At 40.4% G+C, this 26,638-nt stretch overlaps 3 protein-coding genes across 8 annotated transcripts in view; 1 reads left to right on the top strand and 2 right to left on the bottom strand.

Annotated features, from left to right (window-relative positions):
• Positions 1 to 178: 178 nt before the first annotated feature.
• slain1a (SLAIN motif family, member 1a) lies at positions 179 to 11,075 on the bottom strand. Of its 2 annotated transcripts, XM_056388566.1 has the most exons (9): positions 10,422 to 11,074; positions 8,658 to 8,794; positions 5,833 to 5,949; positions 4,050 to 4,160; positions 3,774 to 3,923; positions 2,953 to 3,288; positions 1,956 to 2,144; positions 1,441 to 1,774; positions 179 to 1,093 (listed from the first exon to the last, which is right to left on the bottom strand). In XM_056388566.1, the coding sequence occupies exons 1-9, from the start codon at positions 10,874 to 10,876 to the stop codon at positions 1,018 to 1,020; spliced, it is 1,905 nt and encodes a 634-aa protein (XP_056244541.1). In that variant the 5' UTR covers positions 10,877 to 11,074; the 3' UTR covers positions 179 to 1,017. The 2 variants fall into 2 exon arrangements, with proteins under 2 accessions (XP_056244541.1, XP_056244542.1); XM_056388567.1 differs by lacking the exon at positions 5,833 to 5,949 and having other exon boundaries at positions 10,422 to 11,075.
• Positions 11,076 to 12,143: 1,068 nt separating this feature from the next.
• Positions 12,144 to 20,781, bottom strand: scel (sciellin). Of its 2 annotated transcripts, XM_056389439.1 has the most exons (25): positions 20,665 to 20,780; positions 19,298 to 19,335; positions 18,653 to 18,761; positions 18,368 to 18,430; positions 18,150 to 18,221; positions 17,982 to 18,014; positions 17,826 to 17,867; positions 17,702 to 17,737; positions 17,454 to 17,522; positions 17,281 to 17,349; positions 16,910 to 16,981; positions 16,741 to 16,815; positions 16,584 to 16,640; positions 15,816 to 15,878; positions 15,571 to 15,624; positions 15,441 to 15,482; positions 15,262 to 15,330; positions 15,122 to 15,169; positions 14,975 to 15,025; positions 14,627 to 14,695; positions 14,375 to 14,437; positions 14,208 to 14,276; positions 13,557 to 13,665; positions 12,680 to 12,782; positions 12,144 to 12,540 (listed from the first exon to the last, which is right to left on the bottom strand). In XM_056389439.1, the coding sequence occupies exons 2-25, from the start codon at positions 19,320 to 19,322 to the stop codon at positions 12,524 to 12,526; spliced, it is 1,479 nt and encodes a 492-aa protein (XP_056245414.1). In that variant the 5' UTR covers positions 19,323 to 19,335; positions 20,665 to 20,780; the 3' UTR covers positions 12,144 to 12,523. The 2 variants fall into 2 exon arrangements, with proteins under 2 accessions (XP_056245414.1, XP_056245415.1); XM_056389440.1 differs by lacking the exon at positions 18,150 to 18,221 and having other exon boundaries at positions 20,665 to 20,781.
• Positions 20,782 to 23,902: 3,121 nt separating this feature from the next.
• Positions 23,903 to 26,638, top strand: part of mycbp2 (MYC binding protein 2) — a 61,290-nt gene continuing 58,554 nt past the window's right edge. For 2 of the 4 annotated variants that reach the window (XM_056388867.1, XM_056388865.1), the window contains exon 1: positions 23,903 to 24,640. In XM_056388867.1, the coding sequence (XP_056244842.1) occupies positions 24,369 to 24,640 (272 nt within the window). In that variant the 5' untranslated portion in view covers positions 23,903 to 24,368. The remainder of the gene's footprint in view (positions 24,641 to 26,638) is intronic. The other 2 variants (XM_056388868.1, XM_056388869.1) reach the window with 2 other exon arrangements.

The following is a 26,638-nucleotide window of genomic DNA, read 5'->3' as shown; positions in this document are numbered from 1 at the left end:
CACAGATAAAGAGTAATGTCTACCTGTTACTGTGCATAGTGGAGTAACACTTCCCTCTGCAGTTGATTATTAGCAGAAATCCTTTTCATTTTTTCCCCCAATTTCCCTTTCAATGTCAACGATTTATTCATTTAATCCAGGTTCACTATATTTAAGACAGACTGGGAAAATGCAAAAATATTTTGAAAGGCTTTTATTCACTTTAAAAATTCACCTTCTCTTTAAATTCTTGTCATCCATAAAAAGCATCAGGGCTCTATGTGCAATATCATTGCAGCGATTATGTTTATCAAAGAACATTAAAAATCTCAGCTGTCATGTAAACAATAATGAAAAGGAACTAGCCATAGGGTAAAACGTGTACACTTACATAAACAAATGTCATACTTTACTTAAGAAACAAAGCAGATAATTTATTTTAATGCGTTAATAATAATTCTGATCAAAAGTGCTGCGAGGTCCAGCCAATAAATATAACTGACATGAATTACACTGCTTTTTTAACAGGCACAGGATGTAACAAAATTCAAATTTCAGGTTCAACTTCATATCTGACACCACAGTCAAAAAAATAATAATTGCAAAATTAGTCAGATTAAATCATTAAAAGCATGTACAAAAGCGTGGGTTTATTTTTTCTAAGGTTTCAACTGGAGAGAAATTATCATTCTGTTTGAATAAACGTACCCTTAACTATCCACAATGACAAATCAAAAAACACATATCAAAGAAGAACCGGTTCACATTTAACAACTGATTATCAGTATATTGCCAGGTTGTTTCATAGTGTGCCAGTCTGTGTTTCAGCAGGTAGTAAGGTAAAGATCCAGCCCAGCTGGACACATACTGTTGTCAGTCTCTACTTTGTCCTTCACTGAAGAGTAGTGCTTTTTAGAAATGTTAACAGTCACTCTCTCTTGGGTCACAGCCCAAGACTCGGAACCCCTGACAGCAAAATTTGAAATCAGTTGGGTCCCATGCAGCGTTACCCTGTGCACCTCTTGAACTTCAGTTTGTTCAGTAGCAGCCATCTTTCCAGCTGCCATCCCTCAGGGCACTCAGGGCAGCCAGGCTCTTTGGGGGAGTCAGCAAACTGCAGATGGCAAGAAACCAGCCAATTAAACACCTACCCTTTATACAGTCAAATAAAAACATGTGCCAACAAAGCTGGTTTAACGTCCCTTTCAACATTTAACAACAGCACCTCACTCTGGACAACCAGTGAAAATGTTTGGAAACCCCTGTTGTTTCCCAGTTCCATATTGCATACAGGGCTGCAACTAACAATCATTTTCATTATCAAACAATCAATTATACGTTTGGTCAATAAAACGTCAGAAAACAACAACAAAAGCCCATCTCAATGTCCTGTCTTTTTTTTTTTTATTCCACTCGTAGAGTTCCCCCTTAAACTCACTGAGTCTGTGTATCTGCCCTTACCTGCGGGTGGGTGGGGTGATTTTGCTCGCACGTGGAACTCCACTCGTTCCTACAAAGGAGGCTGGCCGAGGAAGGGAGCTGCGGGGGACAGCCGGCTGGTTGGCGCTGGCTTTTAGGGGCTGTGGTACCAGACTGCTGCTGGGTTTCAGGGGCTGAGGCAGTGCGATGTTGCTCGGGATGGAGTGCAGACTGACAGAGGTGGACAGAGAGGTGGAGGTGGGGCCCTGCTGCACTGTGGGGCTGACGTAGGCTGTGGCTTTTAGTGGGTGCCGGGGAGTGGTGGGGAAGTTCGCCACGCTCTGGACTCGCTGAGTGAGCTGGCCTGGGGAAGGAACTGAAACATAGCTTCAACAGTTAGATGAAAGTAACTCTTACATCAGTGACAGTGTAGCAATTACTGCATTTGAAATTGCCATGCCTTCAAAAAAATAATAACAGTGCTCTATATTATCTCATAAATAAAAACGAGCTCTGAATAGCTGATTTATTCATAGACATGAGGAACAGAGTCTTACTGGAGGACTGGAGTCGTGCGAGCCCACTGGATGAGTCAAAGCTCTGGCTGCTCCGGAGGGAGGATATCGTTGGTAAGGAGGAGGGGCCGTGGGAGGGTGGGTTGACGGGGGAAGCCAGACATGGAATACTGGGAACACTGGGCATGCTGGGAGCTCGGATCAAGTTTGGCATGCTTCTCCGTAGCTTGTCTATGCAACCAAATCAACAAACCAGTTCAGGTTTTGCAGGTGTTGATTCCATTTGAAGCTTTGGAAAATTTTGACTCACATTTTAAATGTCAAAGGAGACACTTTGATATTTTGAGAAATAGGAAAGTCACTGCTTCCAGCCAAGGACTAATCCTGCACATAACTTCCTATAAAAGCATAACTTGTCAACTGTTTTTTGTTTTGTGATTAGTGAGATTTAGAGGTGCTGGTAAGTGGATTTTGTTACCTTTGGACAGAGCAGGCTAGCTGTTTCCCTCTGTTTCAAGTCTTTATGCTAAGCTATGCTAACCCCTGCAGTTTTATATTTCCCATAAAGACATGAGAGTGGTATCAAACGTCTCATCTAACTCTTGGCAAGAAAGAAATAAGCGTATTTCCCAAAATGTCAAACTATTCCTCTAAGAATTCTGACTTCTGAAAATACACAGCATGTGAAATCCTAATAGGGTAAGACATTTTCAGACTTGCTCCTCACCATGACAGTCAAATTTGTCTTAAAGTACAACATCAGTCTTGCAACTGATGGAACAGAGTACACTGACCCAAACTTGGGATGCTTTTTAAATCCTGTAACCAAGAGCACTCTTTAAATCCGTCTTGGCACAAAGAGAAATCGTCTGGACAGAATTTAGGGACATGTCAAATGTAGGTTATTCTGTCAAGACGCTTTCAGTCTGAAGTGGGACATTCATCTCTATTTTACAAGTAGTGTGGTGTCATTGTTATTTTGGAGGATTTTTAGTGATCTTACAGTGGCAAGTGAATAAGGAATCCATTAGACACTCACCTGTGCTATTCCTGTATGCTGCGTGTGTTTCTGTGGTCAGGCTGGAGGGCCCAGAGTACTGGGAGAGTCCACTGAGTGAAAACTGAGGGGTGGTCGAGCTGCGTCGGCAGTCTCTGATACTGGAGAAGGTGTGAGAGTGGGGCAGGCTGCCCCTCTGCATAGACCCTGTGCGGAACAGTCGAGGCTGGGGGGGAGGGAGCTGGTCGTACACGTCGTCCTCCTCGTCCTCCTCCTCCAGATCCATCTCACTGCGCCTCAGGGAGTGTAAGGAGAAGCTGGAGCTGCGACGGCTGGCTGTGGCTGTGGCTGAGGTAGAGGCATAGTCCTGTCGGAGACCTACAAGGTGAAAGATTGTTGGTTTTATCTGTGGAAAACATGAACCTGTATCATAGTATATGATACATTTCCTCCTGGAGGCACTCCTCATCCATTATTCAGTTACTGAATCAGTAGACCAGACTGATACAGGGATGTTTTTTTTTCCCTGAGATCTCCTGCATAATTTAACAACAAGATATTACTGTCTGCTCAAGTTCAGCTGTTCAAAGGTCAAACATTTGTCTTTGTGTAAGCCGTACATCAGCAATGTCACAGAGTAATCCATTTCAGTCTCTACAGAAGGCCATTCATCAGTGTAAATTATATCGATGGATGTCAGCCCGGACAAATGGCATTGTGAAAGACAAAACTACGTAACACAAGAATCATGTATATTTAGTGTATAGACTCTAGAAGAAGTATTCGAAGGTGATTTATTTACTTCAAACCTCAGGTGCTTTTTCCCATCTAATGTCCACAAGATATTTAGATAGTCGACTCACTCTCCTCCTGAAGTCGTGCCATGACCTCCACATCTGTCATGTCCTGCAGTTTGTAGCTCATAGAGATGGTGTCATCCTCCAGCTCTGACACACCCACCTCGCTGTCCAGGGAAGACTGGGGGCTGATGGCTGCATGCCGGCGACCCACGTCTAAAAAACACAGGAGAGACACGTGCATTTCACCAAGCTGTGACGTTTAAGTGTATATACCTTCACAGATAAAACTGCAGAAAAGAATGACAGAGCAGAGAAGACAGGCCGTCAGTGGGGTCTTACTGTGGAGGGTGGAGTTTGACAGGAAGGTGGGTGCTCTGTCACCGAGGCTGCAGCTGGCCCTGAGCGGGAGACTCGGCTGGAGAAAAGACTGACCAGATGACGGCAACGGGGCTTGAGAGGTGAGAAACACGGCAGAAGGAGAGAGAGGATTCATACACCAATCAATCAAAACTCAACCCGCTCTCACTGAGAGTTGTGTTAATAATAAATATGGATGAACAAGCAGAGGGATTTTTTTTTTCTGGTGGAGTTTGAGCTTGCTTGTCTCCATCTGTCCCAGAGCATGACCTTATAATCTCTTCCCTGCAATTTGCTGTAATCTGACTGTAAACTGCAAGTAACAGGTTGTTTAAGAATCTGGGTTATGTTTATACAGTGAGCTCCCAAAGTATTTTGGAAGCAATTGATGCTTTTGGATCTGTGTTCTTATTACATCTGAAAAATGGAGCAAGGACTCTGAGGTTCAAGGAAAGAGTTCATTTGAGCAATGAAGTTTAACAGAGTTTAAATGCAAGGCCAAAATGTAAAGTAATTAGCCTTCATTTGCACATGCTATCTACATTTCTGTTATGGTGTTAGATTTTGGAACACAGGCAGAAATGGCCTGAAGGTTGGAAATGTGCGCTTGAGTCCCAACACTGGCGGGAAAAAAATGGGTGGGGGAAAATGAAAAAGCAATGCTGGTCAACAGATCAGGCTGTGGATGTACCGGGCAAAGTGTCAAGGTGCGACGGTATGTAACATAGTGAATATGGAGGATATTCCTGAAAACAGGCAGCTCTGTGTGAAACTCACAAGAGACGACAGCCATGCTAATGGTTCTGTGAGGCGGTACTTGGGAAGAGTGGTGCTTTGAGCTAACAGCTGACGACAGCATACTAATATACTCACAATGACGATGCGAAAATGCTGATGGTTAGCAGGTGTAATGTTTACCTTATGCACTATTTCAGTTTAGCGTGTTAGCATTTTTGCATTCGGTAATTAGCAATGAACACAAAGTATTGCTCAGGTTGATGGGAATCCCATTAGATTTGTTCAATTAAGTATTGGAAAATTTAAATTTAGACCTGATGGTGGCGCTAGATAAAAAGTTAAAGGATCACCACAGTCTTGAATGTCTGTACAAGATTTTGTGCCAAGTCATCAAAACATTTAACTCTTAATTCACCGTCTGGGCACCACAAAAGTCTGTTTTGTGCCAATCCATCGTGTAGATGTTGACATATTTTACAGGATAAGTAAAACATTTGACATGCTCATGACATCAGAGGAAGAAATCAGAGGATCATCCTCTTGGGACCATGAATGTCTGTACATTTCAGTCTGGACCAAAGTGGTGGACAAACCAATGGACTGACACACAGTTATCATGCTACAAATGACATGAAAGGAAACATAACGACATATAATCATATCCGGCAATAAATGACTAAAATGATCAATTGTGTTTTAATGAAATAGTGACTTACCAGTTTTTCTTGCCTTGTCAACTTATCAATTCATTAACTCAGTTAATCATCACTACAAAAAATGCCAACGTCAGCTGATTTCTTTTTTTTCCTTTCGCAAAGGTCACCTCAATTAAATAATAGTCTCATTTTAATTGCTCCTCTTTGATATGTCACAAACCGTTAGAGCAGTCACCCCAATTAAGCCACAAAATAGATCAGTGTGTGTTCAAACCTTGACATCTACAGATGATCCTCAGAGGCCTATCAGAAGTTAATGTGACTCGTTTGTGGTTAGCATGAGTTATACACGTGTGGTGTGTTTGTGTTACCTGGGGACTCGGTTAGTGCAGCAGATTTAGTGTAAGGCAGGACGGGGCAGCTGAGGGTGGAGAGCCCCTCTATGCAGCTGTATGGACGGATGGAGGAGACTCCTCGCCACCGCTTAGCTAGACACAAGATTGCAGTGAAGGACAAGTTAGTCTGATTGCGTTATCATACAAGACCCACACGTACACATGCACGCATACAGTACATTGATTATATTTTAACTCACTCCCGCCAAATGTTAATCTGCTTTTTACAGATAAGTATTGATGTTTTAAATGATTGGGTCACGGCTCAGACAGAAGAGGCTGATACAGTAAGACGAGGTTTAGCTTACCACTGCGGCTTATTGGGCTAAACTACAGATTTTTCTGGAGGGGTCTTAGGATAAGCAGGGATTGTGCATGTAGGCTACATCCCATTCCCAAAATCAGAATTAGATCTACTATGTTCTACTTTGGGGTGCAGAGGTTACATTTATACAGCTTAGATTCGATTTGTATTAATTTCATGAAGCAATAATGTTGTAACATATTAAATCTAAGCTGTAACCTATCATGGTTAAAACATAATTAATTGAATTTATAGATCAGTAGTATAAACCACAAATGGAAAGCTTGACAACCCAATGATTTTAGGTTGCCAAGCTTTGTCTGTCAGCTGAAATATAATCTTATTAAATGGCACTTAAAGCAATTAGTTGTAACTTATAAAGCCCTAATAAAATATGGCTTATTAGGAAAGTGGTGCTGTTCTTTTTTTGCTAGCTCATGCTGATTAGCAGTGAAAAGATTAGGCTTGGAATGACATGACTGAGTTGAGATAATGTGTCTTCAATGTGTAAACACCGAGTTCAGCCCCACTGATCGGTAGTCCGAGTGGCACACACCTGACAGAGTGGAGCATTTGGCATTCCTGACACAATTAGGCTCAAACACTACTGGATAAAAAGTAGCATTCACAGCAAGTTACACAAACAACAGCCACTGGAGCTCAGGCACAAGGATGTATTCATGACCCATAGGAGGAGAGCCAACCTTCACTGAATACAGCTTTAGAGACAGAAGAGGACCTTCAACCGTACACACACTAATGACCATCCAAACAAACACTAACTAAAGCACAGAACTGAATCACAGCCTGGACACAACAGGCCCACAAATATGTAACGGATCTTTGAGAGCTGTTTTTTAAATTTTAAACACATGCATATACAGAGTACACACCGACGTGTGAATTATTAAGTGCTGTGATAGCACAAGAGGCTGTTCTGAGCAGCCGAGTGCTGGGCAAAATCTGCCTCAAAAACCCAGTTAATGTAAGCACGGTTTCTATGGCAACCATATCCCCTTGCAGGAGTGAAGAAACAGTGAAGCACCAAATCTAAAACTGGGTCCAGCAGCAAATGTCATTTCGTAGCACACCAGTATCCTGGTTATGAAGGGGGGTTTCTAGTATCCTGGTTACGTTTTAATGCATATAAACATCATATGCGCTCTATGCTTAGAAACGCAGGATATTACAGCATGTAAATGTTTCTAGGTCGGCCATGAGCGCAGGGCCATCTTTAACTTTATTTATGTAGTTTTTAGTCAGAAAAACAAAAAAATGTGATGATGACATGATGATTAACGATTTAATGAATGACAGTGGTAATAATAAGTGGATAAACTGTATCTTCACTCTCGCCCTCCATTACTGATGATCAAAAGGAGAAGCAAAGTCTAGCCAGAACCCAAAATGGGTTCGTCTTCAGCTGTTGAAATGACTCAGTCAATGCAGAAAAGACATATTGGATAGTTGGATGTGGATGAGTCAAAGACAGCAACATCACAAAACATCAGCAACCTGGATAATAATGTTAGAATCACACATACAGGCAGCTGAATAGTCAGGTTTTTACTATGTTCTGTGCAAATGTTCCAGTATATTCTAAATATAATCAAAACCAGGACAAGACTCAAATCCAGGACACTAGTGTGCACGTCAAATTCCTAAAGAGAGGTCAATGTCATATTTGTAGCTCATTAAGCTGTACAGGGGGTGCCACCTTTGAGCGGTGACCAACATACTGTAGGATATAGGTAGATGTCTTCATTCAGGTGTCAGGAGACAGAAGGGGCAGGAGAGTTAGATGAGAAGATCAATACCACTTTCACATCTGTCTGTTCAATATAAAGCTGTTAGCTTAGCTTAGCTTAGCGTATATACTTAATTTAAAATGGGTATTTTTTTCTCTTGAAATGTGCTTTTTCAACATTCCCTTAGAAATCAAAGTGTCGTGTGTATGTGTATATGTATATGTGTATATATAAACCACTTGTTGATGGTGTAGTGTAATAATGGTGATACTTTCAGAGCTTTATAATCATCTCTACACTGTTTCCCACTCAACACAGTGTAATGCCATCCAACAGCACAGCATGAGTTCCTCCAAATGGAACTGTTTTTTTTTTAGATCCGCAGAAAAGCAAATCCATTAAACTGATCCTAATTGTTCCTCTGGAGATAGTGATATGTGTAAAAATGGGAGCCCATCCAACTCCACTAAAACAGAAATAATCACTGTGGGAAGTTGGCTGAGGTACTTTAAAACCCATAAATTTAGAGAGAGTGAGTTATATGGTCAAATGGTTCGAAACGACTGAGCCGTGTGAAGTGAAATGCTCCCACGACTCAGAAACTGTAGCTGAAATCCTGCTGCACGTGGAGACATTTTGTGGGTGAAGTGTGTCACAGCTTATAATCACATGTCAGAAAGCCAGAGAGACAGATGTCCAGATGCGGCTGCAGATGAAGGCTGTTAATCTGACTGCTAAATACACTGTACCTTGGTCCAGTCTGTGACAGAGGGTCATCTTAGCCAGCTCCACCTCAGGCCCCGGGTGGTCCAGTACCTGCCTGCACCACTGGAGAGGACTGAGGAGACTCTCACCCTGCAGCTTGGCTTTGGGACTCACATAGAGCCTGGAACACAAAGCAGAACCCACTGTTTAGTCCTGCCACCTTCCACCTTTATAGCAGAGTATAGCACATAGTTTTTACAGTGACAACTGTAGTAAAACAAGCTGGAGGCTGCTGTATGTTATTGGTAGAACAATCTGTGTCCACATAAAATAGTAGCTAGAGATCTTCAGGGTTGAGTTTTACAGTGGCAATATTTCTCAGATGCACAACCCTGTGAGGTAAAGCCCCTTTATAGTAAAGGTAAACCCGGGGCTGTGTAAAGGGAGTGTTTGTCATGAAATCCAAATGCCAACACACCAGTAAAGTTCAAACTTTCCACAAAGAGGAATCGCCATTTTATTGGCAACAACATGAGCCATGAAACCAAAAGTGTAAAATAAAAGTCGGTGACAGATTCATTCAGTGCAGGATGTGAGTACAGTATAACTGCCACAGTAAAACACTGGAGGGTTACAGATGTTATCTATTCTCATTTCGACAGGTAGATACTCAATTAATCAGTTAATACATTAGACAGTCAACATAAGATTAATCAGCAAGTATAAGGATAATCGATTAATCGTTTCAGACATTTTTCAAACAGAAATGTCAAAGATTCTCTGAATTCAGCTTCTAAAATATACTGCATTTCACGTCCATACATGAGATGAGTTTTAGATTTTATACACCAAATGATGAATAAATGAATTGTGACAGTAATCAAAGGACTACTGAAAATAATCAATCATTGTATCACTAGATTCTTGTGCCTCCGCCAGACAAAAACTGAAAGTAACTGAAAACTGGATCCTCATTTTAATCAAATACATAGACGTGACGTACTTAGATGTGTGACTACGTGTGATGTGTGACTATGCAACACTGGAGTGATGGATTCCCAAAAATGAACTGGGTTATAAAAAAAATGATGTGTCACCTCTGTGCCCAAGTAGAAGAATAAGAACCAAGCAGAACTGACATGCTCCTCAGTAACCAGGCCATGGTGTTACATTGACTTGGGGGATCAGTTAGTTATGTTAAATGGACTGAAGGTATACCGACACACTGCATGTACGCTGGATCCCATCAGTGCTGCCTTGAGCTGTGTGCTACATTTTTCCACATCATCACATCAGATACATAAAGCTGCAAACGGTTCAGCAGTCAGCATGTCAGTGTGTTAGCTCCCTAAGTCAGCAGATACAGCATTTCAAAGTAGTTCAGCCTGGGGCTAAACACTGCACACAAAGCCGAGCTTTTTGATCACAAGCTGAAGGGGGTCACTGTTTCTAATTTCATCCCAGTGCTGTCTTACTCTGAACTCATACCTATGCTGCAGACACAGTGCATTCTGGGATGCCCAACGCTTGTGTCAAATCTGATTTTGTTCGTTTTCCTCCTACAGAAAGTCACCCTGTTTACCAGTGTCTGCAAGTCTCCTCTTCTTGCAGGGGAATCAATAATGTGATCAATAAGAGGATACATGACAGGGTCGCATTACACATGATGTCTCAAAACTGTGGCTGGTTACAGTCCTGTGGCCTATGAAGCATCTGCTTGGTCATTAAAAACACAAAGGACGCTGTTTTTATCGTAACTTGTCAACGACATACTGCAATGAAGTGGTTGATATAAACAGAGTAGTTACCAGCTATCAGGCTCTCCGATAGGGAGCACAGTGTTGAGGTCCAAAATATCAACCTCATCCAAAACAGTTGTGGCTCCAGCGGCGCCGCTGCTGTCCTCCCCAGCGGCGGCAGGAGACACCGAACTCGGCTGAAAATAGGCGAACGGCTCCTCCGCTGAACTCCGGGGTCCGGGGGCACACGGATGCGACTGTGTCGGACTCGAAATGCCATATTTACAGGAGAAATTGTCACTCGGACAGGCTGTACCCCCGTGCAGACACGACAACGAGGTCTGGAGATGAGGGCCGATGGAGCAATTGTTTACAGCGTTCGCTCGTGTCCGCAATTGTTCGTTTTGCTTCTCTAATTTTCGGACCAATTCCTGAAGCTTTAACACCTCCAGCTCCGCGTTAGTGATTTTATTGTTGCCATTGACGTCTGCCATCATCTGGGGGTTCAACACTTCTGCTTCCATTTGGTAAAAAGCACATTGAGAGGGGCAAAAAGCACGGCCTGCCTGCAGAAGGTCCTATTCAATTCAGAGAGGGTGTCCAGATTCCCCCGTTTAAAGCACACACACTCTCTCTCTCACACACACGCACGCACACACACACACACACACACAACAAATACACACACTGATGCTGCTGCTGCTGCTGCTGCTGCTGGTATGACTGCACAGCCTCCATCTCATTGGTCAGCAGCTTGGAGTTCAACTCCCATCACACCACTGCTGAAGAAGTATTTAGTGAGGGCGCTTTGAACATATATACATTCAATGCAAACATAGATTTTTCCATGTTGTAATTGTAAACACACTTATCAACTCATATGTTTATTACGTTCAATTACAAATAAATAGCCTGATAATCGGTAGCGTTTACATGAAAGATACAGCACCGTCATTTTGGAGAGAACCAGATATGATATTAAATACAGATACAAAACAATCAAAGAGACAAACCAACTACAAAGAGATGCAAAATGACCAAAACGAGACCAAAAAAACTACAAACACACATTGTACATTCTGATACTTTTGGGTCAAATGGGCTACACCTGTACTGAGAAGGTGCAACCACTTGTTAATCAGTTGTGGCAAAAACTATACCTCATGAATACAAATGAACACTTGAAGCAAACCTGTCATAAGGTCATCAAATAACAAAGGAATGACACAAGAAAGAAATTATACATGCATAATATTCCTAAGAGTAGAGTAAGGTTACTGTATTGCTACTGCTTCTCTGGTTATTATAGAACCAGTATGATATATATGATAGGATAAAAACATAGGAACATGTATGGCACTGTTTTTATCCTGGCAACAGCAGCTTTCTTGATATGTGTGAGAAGGGCAGTAGTGATGGAGGCCACAGAAATGTAAAGCTGTGTCATGCTGAAATAAACGTCTATTCAAAGAAGAGAAAGAGGAACGACTTTGCATTTTATTCCATGAACATTAAATAATTATAGGCTCAACAATTCTGTGGATTAATTCTGTAGAGATTTAACTCAATAATATTTGAGGAAATATTATATTCTGTTTAAATCATTCCTAATCTCTTCTGCTTTATTCGGTTCTACTAAATAATGAATGATCACATAATAGCCTACATTTATCATAAGACATTTTACCATAACTGTACTGTAACTTTACTTCTAAAGAGAAATATACCTCAGAACTATTCTTCAAAAAAAGAAATACACCAAAAGAAATGACACATATGACTATCTTTAGATAAAGCTGCATCGATTGCCTTTATTGCACAAAGAAAAAGCCCCCGGCCCAAAATATTGCAATACCTCCAATCGTCAGTCCCCCTACAGGCAGCAGACTTAGTATAATATCATAAATGCTATCTTGAACTTAAGAAAGAGTAAATACAGAGAGAGAAATGCCATGACAGTTACAAATAGCTGCAGTAGTGTGTGGATGTTACTAAAAGAATTATATCTGTAATGCAACTGTCATTTGTCAAAACACCCAGATTAACACCCTTCATCTTGTAAAAACTTCAGTGCAGGAAAACCAGTGTCACCCCAAAACATGCTGATAGACAGAAATTCATTTTATCTTTAGTCACATGTGCTGAATCTCCACTAAACGCTCGGGAGAAACTCAGCGCCGCCATTTCTCTGTGGGGGTAGAAAAAAAAAAAAGGATATTACCTGTTAAATTCAACAAAGTATACAAATACATTTCAACATTTATTTCACTGCACTTTGACATTCATAAAGATGAAGAACTGGGAGTACAATCTTTTTTTTTTCTTACCTCTGGTGATCTCAAAGCAGTTCTCACAGTGCACCATGCGTTTGTAGATCCACATGCTGTCCCCAGCTTTCAGATGGCCCAGAGTGCTGCTACACACCTCACACTGTTCAAACACAAATAAACACTCACATGAGGACAGAGATACACGCTGAGCAGTCAGCTGCACAGTTCCCCATAATATCTTATTGCCAGTGGCAGAATGAAAGTACATACTTTTACTCAAGTACTGCATTTAAGTACAGTTTTGAGGTACTTTTACTTAAGTATGTCTATTATATGCAGATCTATACTTCACTACATTTATCTGAAAGCTGTGGTTACGAGTTAAAAGCTCCAAACACCCACTCAGGTGTTTTCAATTACTCCAGCTGATTAGACGTCTAGTCAGGTGTAAGTTAATTGGAAGTATTCAGGGAATGACTGTGTGCACTAATGTCACAGCACACGTCCCAGGAGGAAACTCACAGGTGTAAATAATAAAAGTAACGACCGGCTGATGAGAGTAGATCTAATTAAGCAATAACATATGTGAACACCTGTGTGAATGAACTATGAGTGCACAGGGACTGTAGGATTTAGATACAAAACATATGATCGCTTTATAAAATATGATGCATTATAAATGATTGAACTACAGTGAAGAGTATAATAAGTGGGATGGCTAGAATTTGCTCTACCTTGACCAGCTATAACATTAAACATTACACATTAATGCATCAGTGGTAATAATCTGTAAAAACACAGCATTGGCATTCTCCACTCTTCATAATGAGTACATTTACTTTCGATGTTAATAACATTTTTCTGAAAACGATTACATGATTTTACTTAAGTAATATTTTGAATGCACATTGAGAGACAAAACTGATCTGCTCACTTTGAAGCAGGACGCGTGGCAGTTGATCTTCAGGTCATCCAGGACCATCTTGGCATCACCGACGAAGGGCTTACGGCAGTAGGTGCACAGGTCTTTCTCATGCACCGTCCTGTATGGGGAAAGAGGTTGGTAATGTGTATCACAACATATTAAAAGAACATTAAAAAGTTAAAGCATATGCTCTAAGTTCATCCTTGACTGTCAAAACAGTAGTGTTGCAAAACAAAACCCATCCAACCCATGTGCCATTTCTGTATGAGGGTTGAAAACTGTTGAAATAAGCTAATAAATATTTTAAGATCAGACTGTGAGTTGGTCCAGACTGAGAACTACTGGATGAATTCCCATTAAATTTTGCACAGACATTCATGGTTCCCAGAGGTGAATCAATCCTAATGACTTTGGTGATCCCATGACTTCTCCTTTAGTGCCACCAGCAGGTTGACATTTCTTGCTTTTATTGAAATATCATGACAATTATTGGATGGATTGGCACAAAATTTGGTACAGACATTCATGTTTTCCCGATGAGGAGAGTCCTAACGACTTTGGGGATTACCAGACTTTTCCTCTAGCATTGTCATCGTGAGAGTTTTTTGCAAAAGCTACTGTTTCCAAGGTCGAGAAAGACAGTTGTCGCACTTGTCCTACCTCTCAGAGGATGTATACAAACTCTTCATGGAGGATGTAGAGTAGATTGAATCAGTGTCATCTGACCTGCTGTGAGAGTTACAGATATCAGCTGGAGTGTTGCTTTACTCTCATATCATGTTTATACACCAATATTAAACCCAGTCATATTTAAGATCATCTAATACCTGCTGCTCCTGTATGATGATGAGGTGTAGGTAGTGGGACTGGTGATACTGGTGTACTCGTAGCTGTACAAAGACAATGTGAACCACAGATCACATGAGAATGGAATGGAAAGTAAAACCATTAAGTCAGGTCTGAGATTGCTCAGCTTCCTACCTGGAGTCTGGTGTTGAGTTAGAGTATGTGTGTGCAAACAGAGCAGATAAGCTGGTATGTGTGTGTAAGAGTGTGAGAGATACTAGTAAAATGATTACCTGGGCTTGGTGCTGATGGTGTAGGAGCTGGTGCGGGTGGAGGGACTGTCATCAGAGTACAAGCTGTAACTGTGTGTCAAAGAGGCAGGGGGATGAGCTGGATATTAAGTATTACAAATACATTTTTTTGTCTATCAGATGTCTATTTAACTTAACTTGGCCTTTTTTGAAAGATTATTTAATTTAGTCATTGTAAATGAAAAAATTAGATAAGTAATAAAATCTGTAGATGGATAAAATTGCTTATTTTTTGGATTTGACAACAACATACCGTACAATCACCTTCCTACCAACACCTGTTATTTTTGACAAGTTCTGAGTTGTGAGTTGCACAGTCAACATGTTTACCTGCTGGTTCTGATAGTGGAGGATGGCGATGTCAGACTTGGACTGTCTCCTCTAAACGGCACAAAAAAATATCATGAGAAAAAAGGGATAAAGAATATATACTGTACACATACAGAACCTGAACACTCTCAGTCATTCAAGACTCACCCTCTGCTGCTCTCCACTGTGACAGTCTCTCTCTTTGTGATGCTTGAGCTGCTGGTGACAATGACAATGTCTTGTTTGACTGACAGGATAATTATGTGAGTTATTTGTCTTGTTAAAAGTCAATCACTCAGACACCTCACCTGACAGGAGACATCAGATTAGACGAAATGCCTTTAGGCAACAGGGTGTCATACAGGTCATCCTCAGCCCTGCAAAGACAACAATATTATAAATATACAGAGATTATGAGTGCAATCCTTATGTTTTGGGGGTATATTTACTTTTACAAATGATTAAGGGTGATAAAGGCTTAACTTACAAAGATGAAGTCCTTGTTGTGGTTGTAGTTTTAATATCATCTCTGAAAACACAAGAGAAAATATTTTTATCTGACTGCCTGGTAATCAATGTAACTGTCACAGTGTGACAGTTGTCGTGCAGTAACTCACCCATTAGTGCTGCTCTTCACTGTCACAGTCTCAGTACTGGAGACAGTTGTTTTGCTGTAATAAAGAAAATATTACTTATTACATAATAACTGATAATAATCAATGAATATAGCATTAAATGAAATGGCAACTTTACTTTAAGTCTCCCTAATTAATATATTGTCATTAACTATATGTTTATACGACAGGAGGAATATATATATATTGGTTTTGGTACAGGTTTTATTAGTGACTGCAAACATTACCTGTCTTTGACGTCGCCTTTGATAGATGTGGGAATGAGAGTATCGTAGAGTTTGTCCTCAGAGCTGCAGAGAAACAATTTCAACAAAGGGTAAATCATTTGATACTGAGCAGTTAAACTAACTGTAGACACATTAAGTGAATGTTCACACCAGACTGAGTAAAGCTGTGGTAGCAAACCCCCTAAGTGTATTGAATAGATTGAAGGTGTTTTTTATTTATCGCTTATGAATTAAATGTTTCTCTTCGAAGAGGAATATTCTGTTATTTGTTCCTTCAAACATTACGTGTAAAAAAAAGAAACCAATATTGGTTGGATGATGTAACATAAAAAGATAGTTATTACATCTCTCCATTGTAATCCTGGCTGTATGTCTGTAAGGCACAGAAACAGACTGGGGGGGGGGCACCAGGCATTGCAAGACCACACTATACACTCACAAACCAGTCACACTCCTACAGGCCATCTGGGCCTTAGATGATCCTACATGTCTCTAGAGGTGGGGATGAACATTCAGTGTGTAAAGACTCTGTGACAGTATATAGAATAGTATATAGTATGGAGTTCTATGGCACAGAGGAATAAAATATATTGGATTATGGCCATGAAGACTTGTTAGTAGGACCAAATCATTGTTGGTTTACTTTTATTTTTGGGTTTGTTGACAATTAAAAATATAGAAATATGATCAGTAGATTCATCTGACTAACTTGAATATCATTTAGATAGCACACAGCCTGTGTTATACCCACTACAGGATCAAACTCACTTAGTGTCAGTTCTGCTTTTCACTACCACAGTCTCAGTTGTAGAGACAGTCGTCTTGCTGTGAAGAAGGAAATATACATTAGCACAGAACATAATTACTAATCTCCTGGTGTCATAAATATAATTCATTTTCTAGACAGGATTTGTAAGATTATCACCTGTCTGTGGGCGAGAGATCATCCTTGACAGACGTGGGGATGACACGTGGGGTGTCATAAAGTTTGTCTTCCGCACTGCACAGAAATATATTACAGACAGGTAAAATTATAGGTGATGGAGATTTAAATGCTACTGATACAGCTTTTTATTAATCTGAAAGTACATTACCCCTTAATGCTGGTGACAGTTGTCTCAGTCACTTTGGTTGTTCTGGTAGGTGAGATGTTTGAGTATAGTGTCCTGTGTGAGAAGATGTTACAGCTAATCAGCTTTTCATTCAAACACAGATTCAAACCAACATCATATGATCAATAAAAATCTGTTTTCCAGCACTGTAACAGTACACTGTGCTCATATTTGGTGCAAGAAGCTCATTGGCAACAAGAGATACAAAATAACTATTTACATGCATCAGTATCAGTGTTTTTTTCCCTTGTACATTGAGTTTTACCTTTGATACTTTCAGTACAGTTTGCTGATCATACTCTGTGTCTGTACTTGAATGCAAGAAAACCCAACTTATATCAGTATATTTTTACCCTTTGCTTGAAGACAGGACCCGCTCAGTGAACATGTCGGTCTTGGTGGGAGATTTAATCACAGGAGATCTGCAAAAAACAAAGCAACAAAAGAACAATGTATTTTCTCATGAATCTGATATGGACTCAATGTGCGATAAGATGACACATGTTAATGCTGAAGTATGTTTTACCTAAGACTCTGGGTGGTGGTGGTGGTCTCAGTGGTTTTGCCGTTATTGGTGATAATAGAGGTTGTGGTACTGAAGGAAGAGTAATAGGAAAGAAAAGTTACAAAATGCTTCAGTGTGCTTTGTTGCCTATGTTTCCTTGTTGGTTTGAAGTAGTCTTGGACGTGGATAAAAACAAAGCTATGCATTATCTTCATTGTCTTTCTACTGATTTTTTTGCATCGTGTGCGACAGACTGGAGCTTTACGTACGTGCTGGGAGAATCTGACTTCAGACTTGAATACGAGCTGCAACAAAGAGGCAGATTATTAAAATGATTTCCTGAAAAGAATCTCCAGATATTGCAACATTAGTTGTGCTATCATGAAAATGTACCTTTTGGTGTAGGAGGTAGTAGTCTTGCTGGAAGGGAGGGTGCTGCAAGTAGAAGAGAGACATTATTAGGCCACAGTTCTGGTTAGAACTACTGAAAGTACATTGACTTGAATTAAAGGCAAAACAACGATAATAGTGTTTCTATACTGCACCAACCTGCTCCTCAGCTCATCCTGACTTCCACTGAATCTGCAATGACAGAAATCACAATTGATAGTTCCTGTCACAGTCTGCTTACATACAGTCTGTTTATATAAAAGTAATCCAGTAGATTCAAGCATTAGTATTGTTAAAAGACACCAGTATGTTAATGTAAAATGATACCTCTTGGTGAGAGCGTGTACAGATGTTGACGTGCTTATGGTTTTGGTGGTTTTTGTTTCCTCACCCCCTGAACTATGAGCAACGTACAATAAACGACATTAATTAACAGGATTAATGACTGAAAATATAATTTATGTTACACCCCGTTCACCATAGTAAGTGATAGATACCCATTATTTTGTCTGTTATTTGAGGAAAAGTTGAAACATTTGTTTTACCTCTCCAGAGACTCATTGGATCTGTACCGGCTCAGAACAGATTTGCCGAAGTTTGGGTCCCGGCTGAAGGAGTTCAAAAAGATAAAAAAATTCACTCACTCTCCCAGAGATGATTCAACACTGTGATTTCCAGAAGGAATGTAGTGGGAGGCCTTTTTTAAGATGAAAGACTGACTCAGTTGAGATATGAACAAGTCACACCCAACAGTTCCAGTCATTCCTGAGGCTCATGTGCATATAGAATAGAAGTCTTGCATTTCAGCTTCTATGATTTGCATGACTTACTCGACATCTTCATCCTCATCATCAGCTCTTTTGATCCAGCTGTTGTCTTTCAGGAGAGATGACTTCTTCTTGCTGTCCTCGATTGCCTGGCTGGGCCTGGTGCTCCTGGCTGAGAACATAAGACAAGGAAAGTATGAGTGGGTCTCCAGCAGACAAAATGTAATCTGAATTACTGTGACACAACAGAGAACTGGTACATACCTAATAATTTTTACATTTGACTCAGCTTCTATAATTTGATATATATTTGTGGAGAAATAGAATAGCTGACTGGATGTTTTGTGATTGTGAGCAGTTTACAGAGCTTAAATTTTTTTTGTGACATATGTCAACATCATATACATATTTCTTTTTCTAATTTCTGCTCTTATTATAATCATTTTATTGTACACAAGTCTTCCTAGCACATAACACAAATGACATGAAAATGCTTTTTCATTGTTATTTTTTCATATATACATTTTATATTGTTTCATGTTTACATCTTCTGTTTCTTGTGTGCATTAGTCTCAAATTGTTTATTGTATGAGCATCATGTGACAAGTATAACCTTTGCACCTTGAATCTCACCTCTACAGTATTGGCACTACATGGAATCTAAATCTTTTTTTATTATTTCATTGTTTGATATTTCTCAATACTTACATGTCTGGGACGTATACCTGCTCATCTTGTAACTTCACCTGTTCAGTGTGAAAGAACAAGAAGGGAACTCGTCACATAATGAAACTACAGTATATCAGCCACTAGGTGGTACTGTGTGCTGAGAGCTTTCATACGCTGAACTGTACAGTGAATGTGAAGTTTAACCTGAGATCGGTATACATGTAAAGCTCAACTCACAAAGCTAATGAGCCAGTGCTTTTAATCCACAGTATCATTTTGTCTCTGCATAAATGCTGATATGCACATATTCATCAGGCTGGCTCTGTGAACATCACGCTGGGTTTGTCACTCTGCCTGAAGTGCATCAACTTAAGTTCAGCTCAACCCCAGACTCGCTGATTAAGCCCTAAACTGGTTTGTCTTGATCTGACTCCACTTGAAGACACACCCACCCTCCATAACACACCTTGTCCAAACACACCTTTGTCAGCAAAATAGAGGGGCGTACCAGTAACATGCCATTAACTATCGATGATAAAGATAGTGCCCTTTCGACTACACTCTACACTCCAGCACAAATACTTTCATGTCAGAGGTCTGAGGGCAGATATCTACAGCCGTGAGGGAAGTTATAACTGTGAACGCAACATGTCCAGTTATCAGACGCACAATCTAGTGACTGAAGACATTTATTTGTCCCAAAACAGAGTGTTCAGTACTGGGGTTGTCTACATTATTTTGGCTTGGGTGAAGTAGTTTTGTATCCCTTGTTTGACAGGCCAACAGAACTGGTCTAGGAGCTTTCTAAATGACAGAGATTAATGGCCATTCTCAAAAATAAACCGTGAATTATTATTCTAAGACAGATTCGGTAAAATCCCTGCTATTGAGAGTTCAAGCTTTGTTTAGAAAAAATTGTGTGGCAGATTTTACTGTTGTTTGGCAACTGAAAACTTTTTCAAGACTGGACATGCTGTTCAACTGTACAGACTAGCGCTGTAAAAATGCTCATTTTTAATATTTGCAAATACTCTACGGCAGTTGTGAGGTTAACATTAAGCAATATAAGCAGAAACCCGAGAGTGTGTGTATGTGTGTGTCATGTCCCCATGTCGTGTATGAATGTATCAATAAGACATTCATTTCCATACAAGTAAAGTCACAAAAAAAGTACATTTTGTAATGAATTTACTACAGTTAAAGTTACACCATTACATGATCCTCATATACCATATGGATTTATATATATTTTTTCAGGATCCGTCGCACCTCACTGCAGAACACGCTGTCTCAAAGAACTCAGTACCACAGATTAAAACCATCTACGATTTCACATTCATGTAAATCACACACACATTAATTGAAACTAGAAACTGACAAAGGATTCAGAAAGAGACGTTACGTACCTCCACAGAAAGCTCTGGGACTCTTCTGTGAAAAAACAATAAACTTTCACTATAGTTCAGCTCCCAACACCTGTCTGTCACTCTGCAGTGTGCAATCGCAGCCCTGTCATTCCTCCTGCTTTAATGACCAGGGGAGGAGATTCCAAGGACACCCATGGGTGTGGCTTCACACGACAATCAAAGAACACAATCTCACTCCTTCCATCGTCTCCATGCATGTCTTATTAATTGCTCTGCTTTCTGTTTGTAAGTAGGAGAGAAAAAATGACTTGGGTGGGGTGCTGAAGGACCTGTAATTCAACAACTTAGTGTCACTTAGTGTCGAGGAAGCAGAACTGTAACATGGGTGTGGGATTATGCCTGTGTATTATTCTCCTGCTGTCTTTTTCATACAATACCTGGTTAACAGTGGACTTTACTTACACATGTATGCTAAAAAAAAACTACTGGAAGATTAGGTAGTTTCAATTTGATTTTCACTCTCAGGTCAAAGGTTTTGCTAAAGTCCGATAAATGTCATTATATCTGAGATGAGTTACACTTCAACAGTCAATCAGAAATAAACTTAAACACATAGGATGGGCAAACAACACACCACTGTCCACTGATGCCTCGGCACGTCTCACCACATCTTTAACCTTGAATGAAACTTCTACTGAATGACATTTAATATCATGTGTAATCATACAGAGAGAGGTTCATTCATTCGAGGTCTAAATCATCAGGAGTAAATGTAAAACTTAATTGACATCCAAACCATAAATGTGTCTGTGAATGTGAGCGTCATTACTAGGAGTGCCTTGTTTTGGGCTATCCAAGGTTTGAACGGTGCATAACATGCCAGGGTGTGACGGCCTGATACTGGTAGGTGAACCCCTCCTAGCGACAATGATGGAACTCAAGGAATGCAGACTGCACTACAATGACCAAACTATGAGGCTAAATGTCAACAGGCCGTGGCACATTTCTAATAGACAGGTATTTCTTCATGAACAAGCGTGGCTGAATATCACATTTCAAAGGAAACCCTATACATTTAGCCAATTCACTTTAACATGCTCAGCTAATTTAAGGCATGTAAACTAACTTAAAGTCCCAAAATCAATCCTGAATGTAGAATACTGGCATTATTGTCATTCATTCATTAGCCAACAATAATCTCCTGCTGACTTTACTGCATGGCTGTATATATTCAAGTGGAAATCACTGGCACTTGGTGGTGCTAGAGTTGCAATGGTGGAAATAACAATACTGGCTGTGCAGCTCTATTAAAATAAATAAATATAACAAGTTGCCCCTGGCAAAATATGTCCTGATGATTCTCCTCTCATTTAGTCAAAGGAGCTGAAATTAGTGTAACCTGTTCTTTGCTAGTGACTGAAAGGGATAGTCGTGAGTAGGATTTTGAACTGAGACAGACTAAGAACTATGATGTCAGGACACACTTTCATATTAGTCTAACAACCTATCCAGACTCTTATACTGGCCCTGCTTCCTGGATGTGTTGACGACAAATGGATTTCATTTGTGGCAGTTCTGCGCACGTTTGTTGCCCGACCTATGTCATCATCTTGGCCTAGATATCCTGCCTCCATTCGTCCTGTAACTGGACAGGGCTGAGGCAACCAGGGGTTAAGTGTGCAGCCTCTGAATGGGACTGCGTCTTTCTCATCCGATCATTCTCTTTTTTATAACGTTCTACCTAAAGACCACTGAGGACAGGAGGGACAGTGAATGTCAGCAGTTTGTGATCCAGCATATTTATGGTGCTTTTAGAGTAGATCATTACAATACATTTCAACTAAGCTCCTTTTCACTTATAATATTTGACACTAAAACACTAATAGCACAATCCCTCAGTTTTATGTTCATAAATTCTTCTGTTGCCATCACTGATACATGCTGATGATCTGATACTGCGCATGATAATCTCCGAATGCTTCCTGGGTTGCTATGAGAAGAGACTGTAGACCGACCCCTCTCTTGTCATTGGGCTACTGCAATGCCTTGCAGCCAATAAAGCACCACTAGGGCCTGTGTAAATCTCTTCCTCTCACTCTCTCTCTCTCTCAATAAATATACATGCGCATCCACATGTACATACATTTATACCACCTTTTTAAAGAGATGACAATACATTTCAATTTGACTGCAGGGAGATCCAAGAGAATAAAATAAAACATTCGGAAAACGTACTTACTGAACACGTGTACATACATGTTCTTAGTCAAACATACAGTACATGTATAAGCGACATATTATGTGCATTTCTGTGAAATCTGCACGGCCTGCAACTGTTTTCTGTGTCCACCTTTGCTTTGTAGTGTGTTTTGGCCTCTACCACCATTTTGATTGATATAACCCAACTCACAGTATCTCCCATTTTCCCCCTCCTGCAGTATTTCTGCTCCTTCTGCACCCTTGTCTCACCCCTGTCAGTAGGATAATGAAAATACAAGTATTGCCATCATGATAATCTGCATTTTGCATTACTGAGGCACTTCAATATTCCAATTCTATTTTAGTTTTAGGCAGAAATAAACATATAGTGCATTTGTTATCTCACTGAGTATGAGCTACACCATCTACATTCATAACAAAAAGGCACATCATTAGCAATAGGACTATATGCAGGACACGGCTCTGTGGGCCTGCTCAGTGAAGAAGACCACTGTATCATTAAGACGATTTCATCACAAGGTGGCTGCAACCCCTTGTGCAAACTGATGAGTTGTTTAAGAAGACATGTCTGAGATCAAAGGGCAACATTTCACGGTTACTCTATGGTCTCTGGAGAAGGAGGTGGAATGCAAACACTTACCCTTATTCCAGGCAGATGGTATTAAAGTAGAAAATGGATTGTAACTGACAGTGGCAGAGAGGAAATTGTGAAGTATAAAATGAAAGCAGTATTAACATAATGCAACTGTTTTTAGAAATCACACCAGAGCTTCAGTGCTTTTTTTGTGGGCAACAAAACATTTAATCGCTTTTCAGAGCCAATTTTAGATCAAACTGGGAGGGGCTCTGGATGAACCTCTGCTAATCAAATGTCCAGATTCAAACTGTACAGTGTGCAAAATAACCCATATGGTTCTATTCTCTGTCTGTTATGATATATTTCACCTCCGCGAATGTCGATTTGTGTTTTTAAAAATGTAGCTATACATCAGTATGCTTCTATACAGGGAGGTCATTGTTCCAATAAATCAATGATAGCATCGCTCGGTTTGGTCGTATGAAAATATCCCGGCATGCTAGCGACGCAATTTTAGCCAGGGAGGGGAGGGACGATGAAGCTAAGATGGCAGCCCAACTGAGGGTGCTGCCTCTTCGGGGTCAAGAAATATTCAAGGAGCGAATAAAACCAAAACACGACAACGCGGTTTTTGGAAATGAATGGTGCCGTTTCTGAGATTTTAAAAGAAAATCTATTATGGCTTGAGAAGATATATTTTCAGACGACAAGCACCGTGTTGACGCTGTGGCCGGATCGGAAGACCGTAGTTGCACCACCAGACTGGCTACAATTTGCGCTTATAATAACCGTGGACCGTGGATGCTAATTGTGGTATTTCAGCGAGTTGGAATGGGGAAATGATGTGACATGTGGAGGATTTAATGACAAGCGGATTGTATCTGATGGCTAGATATCATCTAGCTGTGATATCCTTTGAGTGATATATGCATTGTTCTCCAAAACGATGATGTGTGCTGCTGCGGCAGCGGCCGCCGGTGGTGGGATTCTGCCCTCCTCATCACCGTCGATGGGGCTGGGTGTCAGGGTCATTTCTGGAGCAGGAGCCGATCTCTCCACCATTGGTTCGGGTATGGGTTCTTGTCCGACACCCGGAGCCCAGTCGGATTGTCGGACTCGGTACCAGCTTTTACTCTCAGGACGAGCTCTGGCGGAAAGATACAGACGGATTTATACCACTGCTATCAGCGATAAAGAGCAAGGGATAAATCAAGGAAGGTGAGTGGTTAACGTGAAAAAGATATATATCTAAGAAGCTGGTCTGTCATTTGTGCTGCTAACAGAGCTAACGACCGTAAGCTAACATTAACCCTTGCTCATCGGTACGTCGGTTAATAGCAGCAATAGATAAAGTTTAAAAGATATTCATGATTCATGAGCTATTTGGACCTTTGTCACACTAGACAATGTTTTGACTACAAACAAGATGCCAGGAGCTCCTTAATTTGGGTGCTACCTGTTATGGGGGTCAGTTTGCTAGGTAGCATTTGGGCTTTGACTTCCCTAGCTTATCCGTGTCAGCTAAGCTAATGTTACGTTACTTCACCCTTGCGCGGGGGATTTGCACTCCGGGTGCTCTGGACATTGTGTTTTAGCCAAACATTGACACATTGACACTGAAATTGAGACACTATACACTTGGACTCGAGAAAGTACACTTACACCGGCTGATATCCAAAACAAGCTAGCTGGCTAACAGTCATGACAGCAGTTTGTCAGTTTGTTTTGAGTAAATAGCTGCTACCTAGCTAAACGTAAACAAACGTACTGCTTGTGTAATGTTTTAATTTTTTGGTAAACATTTTAAACAACCATTACTGGGGTTGTCACCAAAATGCACATTGCCTAAGTTGTCATTTCATATAATTTGATGTAGTGAGCTGTGTGTATTTAGGCCCAACGGCGTCACTATTTCGATAGCTAGCAAACGTTAACGAACGTTGAGAAGCATCAGCCCTTCCCCAGGTTATCTTAACTGGAGTTTTACTTCTCAAGTAAAACACAGCTGATAATGAGCAGGTATGCATTTAAACGCATAGTAAACACAGCAAACAGGGCTTAAAACGTTAGACATCTATTGGTGAGGATGTGTTGGGTGGTGGATGAACTCATTTGCTTTTCTGGCATAAGCGGGTAATACAGTTACGTCATTGTCAGTCAGGTTGTAGACTGACTAGCTTGATCGTTGCAGCATCCTCCCTCACACTGAATTGTTTTTCTCAGTACACAGTACTTGCTGTAAGCATGGGCCTGTTATACGCAAAAAGTTTCATTTTTGTGTGAAGAGGTAAATACAATCACTATAGCAAACAGACATTAAATGCACTCTGACCTTTTATTTTAATATCAACAACAATGGAACAGTAATTGAGGTATGTGCAAAAATCTTGGCACCCTACTAAGTATGTGGGTGGAAATGGAATTGTTTTGGGGTTGTGTGGCAGCCAGTGGCACATGAAACATTTCACAGATGGAACAACATAGGTTGTGTATGTATAACCATGAGTCACTACTATATGAGAAGTGTGATGTGTCTGTAATTTGAGATCAGCGCTTGTTCCAGGACATGGATGTACGCAATGAACGTTGTTAACCATCTTAATATTTTGTTTGGAAATCATTTTTTTTCTCTGTACTTGAACTGCTTTATGTTAAAATTTGGCTTCAACAGCAAGACAGTGATCCATAACCATACCACAAAATCCAACATTAACTACTTCAAGAAGCACAAGCTAAAGTTTAGTAATGCACCACACAGTTCCCTGACTTAGATCTTAAACATGCTGTGTGTACAGCCAAAATATCTTAGAACTTCAAGTGATCTGCAAGAAAGAGTGGGTGAAAATTCCTAATTCTGATAATAAAAGACTTGACTGGCTACAAAAAGGGTTTGCAAGCTGTGACATCTGCCAAAAATCAACAAAGTATGTAATTTCCTCAGGGGTTCCCAAACTTTTGCATACAACTGCAAACTGTTGTTGGAGTTTTTAACGTTAGTCTTATTGGACCACTTTTGCCATAACCAACTCCTTATTTCATTGGTCAAAATAAGCAACTAGACCAAAACAACTTCAACTTCTCCAGTTGTGTGATATTGAGCAACCATTTTATCTGGCACCAATCTTTCTTTGTTGAGCTGATATTAAAATATGTTACTTGCACATAAAATGCAGGTAGTAGTCCAATTAAAGCTGCATTGATTAATCAATTGATTCC

Source organism: Seriola aureovittata, chromosome 11 (assembly GCF_021018895.1).
Source record: "Seriola aureovittata isolate HTS-2021-v1 ecotype China chromosome 11, ASM2101889v1, whole genome shotgun sequence".
Classification (NCBI taxonomy): Eukaryota; Metazoa; Chordata; class Actinopteri; order Carangiformes; family Carangidae; genus Seriola; species Seriola aureovittata.
Note: the sequence above shows the minus strand (reverse complement) of the source record. Positions and strands in the feature narration are given on the sequence as shown.